The 5,018-nt window shown below is 33.3% G+C and overlaps 1 protein-coding gene across 1 annotated transcript; it reads right to left on the reverse strand.

The window, feature by feature from the left end:
- Window positions 1–728: 728 nt before the first annotated feature.
- Window positions 729–1,532, reverse strand: LOC125590592 (glutathione S-transferase T2-like). Its single transcript, XM_048764208.1, has one exon. The coding sequence runs from the start codon at window positions 1,530–1,532 to the stop codon at window positions 729–731; it is 804 nt and encodes a 267-aa protein (XP_048620165.1).
- Window positions 1,533–5,018: the final 3,486 nt, after the last annotated feature.

Here is a 5,018-nt window from a genome sequence, read left to right on the forward strand (position 1 = left end):
CTTGGTTACAAGATGAAAACTGTTTGAGTTTTTGTTACGAGATAAAATGAAAGAAGAGATGAACATTTCTTTTAGATTTCTTAAAGATAGAAGATTTCTTTTTGAAAGAGAATGAAGAAAATGGTGAGAATACAAACCAATTTATAAGTGTGTGTGTGATGCAAAATTGAAACAAGAATACAAAACTATAAAGACAACAAGTGACCACAAGGACAACAAACCCGTGACTTAAAACTTTTACAACCAAAACAAACAACAAACCCGTGACTTATAACTTTTACAACCACAACAAACAACAACAACAACATTAACCCGTGACCTCTAGCTTTTACAGCCCGTGACAAACAACAACAACAACATTAACCCGTGACCTCTAGCTTTTACAGCCCGTGACAACAAACAACAACAACATTAACCCGTGACCTCTGTCTTCTTTGCTCCAAAGATATAAGCAGCCAGCAAGATGAAGAAGAACATTTATAAGAGAACAGAAACCTCAAGAAACATTTTACCATAAACAAGCACATTTAAAAGAGAATATGAAACTTGAAAAAACATTTTACCATAAACAAGCACATTTAAAACATAACAAGAAACATTTAAAAGAGAACAGAACATAAAACTTCAAGAGAACAAAACATTAAAACTTCAAGAGAACACAACAAATGAACTTAAACTAAGATAACAACAACTCATTAATCAGCTTCTTCATGAGGGCTTCTTCATACTCAAGGAGAGGTTTTTTTATCGGCAATCAGACTGTCCAGTAGTCTCATCTTAGACAAGCGTTCTTTCAGGGCGAGATCATGTTGTCTTATAGACCACATAGTCTCAAACTCCTTCATCGCTTTCTCCTCAGCCATTGTCTTCTTACCATGGACCTTTGACGCTTTTACACCCAGTGGACGCTTCATGTCAGTTGCTTGAGAGCTTGAAGAATCTCCACCGTCTTCACACTTTCTTTTTTTAGAACTTCCTTCGTTTTTGGCAGCCGATGCCTCACACCACTTCTGGTCATTCCTCAGCTCTTTCCAAGCATGTTCCATGAGTAATTTTTTCTTATGGTTGGTGTAGAATATTTGATGTGCTAGTTTGAGCACATCATTCTCATTTTGAGCGCTGGTCTTCTCCCTGCTTGCAGCTTCGTAGGCTCCACATAAATTGCACACAAGATCATTGATCTTGTGCCAACGTTGCTTGCAATGCAGGGCCTCTCTCTCGCAGCCACCATCTTGACGACTTGCCGCAAAATACGCTGCTATTTTTGACCAGAAAGTGTCTGATCTTTGCTCATTGCTAACCACTGGATCTTTGCTTGTGTTAAGCCAGGAGCTAATGAGCACAATATCATCTGCAGGCGTCCACTTCCGCCTTTCTCTACGCTGTGTACCACTCTCTCCACCATCTTCGGTTTCAAAAGCTTGTGATGAAGATAGTGAAACTCTCTCTTCATAGTTACCAAACGAAATGCTTTGTTGGCTATTAAGTAGGTCAACAAATTTTGAGGTGTGGGAAGATGGATAAGAATCCATTTTGGAAGCAAGCTCAAGGAAGAGAGAAAGAAAATAACAGAGATGAGAAAGTGGGAAGGGAAGAACACGGTGAGAAATGTATTCAACACAGAGGAGAAGAGTTTAATAGATTGAAAAAAGCTTCAACGCATTGAAGAGAAGACTGATTAGACATTTATCCAACACATTCATCAATGTAATCCATTCATTTCTATCTAACCATATCTCTATTATTAAAAGAGAAGTACCCATTAAAAAATACCCTTAAGTTTTCTAACTTATTTACACTTCTATGCCATTGAGAATTAAATTAAACTATCTATTTTAATGCTTGTCTTTTCCAGTTAAATTATGAGTTTTCCTTAATCAAATTTAAACTTAATGTCATTAAATAAACCTACATATTTTAATGCTTGTCTTTTCCATCTCTATTATTAAAAGAGAAGTACCCATTAAAAAATACCCCTAGGTTTTCTAACTTATTTACACTTCCATGCCACTGAGAATTAAATTAAACTACCTATTTTAATGCTTGTCTTTTCCAGTTAAATTAATGAGTTTTCCATAATCAAATTTAAACTTAATGTCATTAAATAAATCACATATTGTAATGCTTATCTTTTCCAGATAAATTAATGAGCTTTCCTTAATCAAATTTAAACTTAATGTCATTAAATGAACTTAAAAATACATCATATTTAACGTAGCTTATTACGTACGAGTACTGCCCAATAATGAACTTGAATTTTATTTTTACGAAAACGTGAATCACTTGACTTATGTAATATTTAAAATATATTAACTACAATATAACAAATGCATATAACCTACCTATATTTTAGTTTGAAATGATCATGTTCAAGTTTTATATAGTCAACTTACATCATGCATCGATCGATGTACAATATTCAAACCACCTATAGTTTTCGTTTTCTTTATAGGATGTATCAACCAACCAATCATCCCATTGATTTTCTAAGCTTTATAAAAAACAAATCAATAAATACAAACTCAAAATCCAATATATTCTATTAATCAAAACAGAATATCTTCAATGTTGTATCGTTAATGTACCTATTAAATATAGAAACTGTAACCATAATTACACTAATTATAAGAATAGATTTGAGTCCAACCAATTGATCTATTACTTCGGTAATTGATTTGCTTGCAGAAGAGGAAACAATAAATTTAAAATTTATAAGAATATAAAGATATAGAGATTCCAACCAATTGCCTATATTTGCGTATGATTTCCGCATAATAAGCTTCAAATTGAACATTGAAAAAGATAGAGAGATTTTTTTAATCTTTTACCGACACAAAATTAAACAAAACAAAGAGTTAAATGTAATTTTTTTTTGTTACACTTCCCGGAAAAAAACGGTTACAACATGGGCTTTCGTAATATGGCCTTTTAACATATTAATGCTATCGACATTTAATAATTATCTTGACGAAAAACAAAGACTATAAATAATTTATTATTAATAAAATTATGAAATTATTTATAATTTGATGACTAATTCATCGTCCTTTTTTATATGTTAAATTTTTCATAGAAGTTTAAAAATCATTTAATTTTCTTTAAACATGTATAACTAATTTATAATATATGCCGTACTAAGCCATAATATAATATTTCTTCATATTTTACATTAATAACCATCGTCTACAATTCTCTAATTACGTCAATTTGTTCAATTTTTCATATGATATCGAATATTCATCGTAAATAGATGGTTTAAGATGCCAAAAAAAATATTTACTTGGTGAATATAATACATCAAATATTACAAATACATTATTTAGTTAAATAAATAACCAAAAACCGAAAATTTGATCGCGCGCGGGTCAGGGTCTAGTAAAGTATTTATTACCTAAGCCAACCATAATCTCATTTCTATCTAACCACTTAAACATCAATTTATTACCTAACCAAACACTGAACCACAAGTTAATTCATTTCAAACTAATACAATGCTTTATCCAATTGCCCAGAGCAAAGAGAGTGGTTTACTTGTATGAACAATCGTAGGCCTTTGTCTCACCTTGATCAAACAACCTCAAGACCATCTTGATCAAACAACCTCAAGAAAAAAAAAAAGCAAAAACAAATCAAAACCATTACAAAGATTTATATGTTAAGATAATTTTGCAGATTTGATATACAAGTAAACCCTTTAGGCCTTCCATGAGTAGCAACCCAACCATCATTATCTTCATCATCAACCAAACCTCCACCAGCTTCGAGAAGCTTCCCTGATCGAAAAACAAAAAGAAACGATTTTGATCAATATTCTTACACAAAAACCCACAAAAACCCACGATGAATAAACAAATCACAACATATCAAATAAATCAAACGAGATCAAATAAATCAAAACAGATCAAATTGATCAAATAAATAAGAATCAAGACATGCAGAATGAGATATACAACCTTTCGATTCACCGGAGCTGCAACAGTCGCCGTTTATCTTCGTCTCCGTGAGCCACCGATAGAGAGAGATGACGCCTCAAAGAGCCACCGATAGAGAGATATGTCGCTGTTTTCCTTGTTGGAGGGGAGCCACCGATAGAAAGTGCGTCATTTTCCTTTCTCGCCGAGAGCCACCGAAAGAGACCTCGCTATTTTGTCGAGGAGTCGTCGAGGTGTCAGGGATTCGCAGTTTCGCCACCGAGAGAAGAGAAAGGAAAAACGGAAAGAGAGAAAGAAAGAAGAAATGAGACGGACCGCCACGTACCCGCTAAGCAACGTGCCTTCAATACCCAAATTATGAGACATGCTTTGCTTTATTGTCTTTTTTCCTTTTATTTTAATTGCCAATTTAGCTTAACAACCCCCCCAAGACACGCTGATAGACAAACAATGTGTCCCGTCCACAGGTTATGTCAAACAATGTGAATCCATTTCTAATGCTACACCGAAAAGGAAACAACCATCATCTAGATTCCTTATTATTATTAGTAGGGTACCCTTATTAGTACTAATTTGCAATTCTCTTACCTTTATTAACCACAACGGTGTTTTGAAAATGTTGCATCTGTGTGTCTTAAATTTCTGTGCACCAGTAAAAGTCCGACACTCGTGGGTCGGTACGCTTTTTAGGATTAGGAAATTTACTTTTTCTATAGATAAGTATGTATTCCTAAAAGATAAAGGAAATCAGGTTTTGAGGCTGCTATAAATATGAGTCTAAGGATTTGTAAGATTATTCAATTCACACAATAATAATAAACCCTAAAAGGGTATTTGCCTCAATACGTTTTGTTCTCTAATGCCTTCTTGCTTAATTTGTGGCTATTCACAACAGAAAACGATTCAAATCAGCTTCTCAAATAATCACACTATTTTATAGTACACTAATTTGTTTTTAGCCTTTTAAATGTTAAAAAGTGTTTGGAAAAGGTATAAATCTCATGCATTTGCTATGTGCCAAAAATATATTGTCTTCAGGTTATTAATAATTCTCATGTGAACTGTAAATGTGTTCCTGTAATCCAC

Source organism: Brassica napus, chromosome C7, assembly GCF_020379485.1.
Source record: "Brassica napus cultivar Da-Ae chromosome C7, Da-Ae, whole genome shotgun sequence".
Lineage (NCBI taxonomy): Eukaryota > Viridiplantae > Streptophyta > Magnoliopsida > Brassicales > Brassicaceae > Brassica > Brassica napus.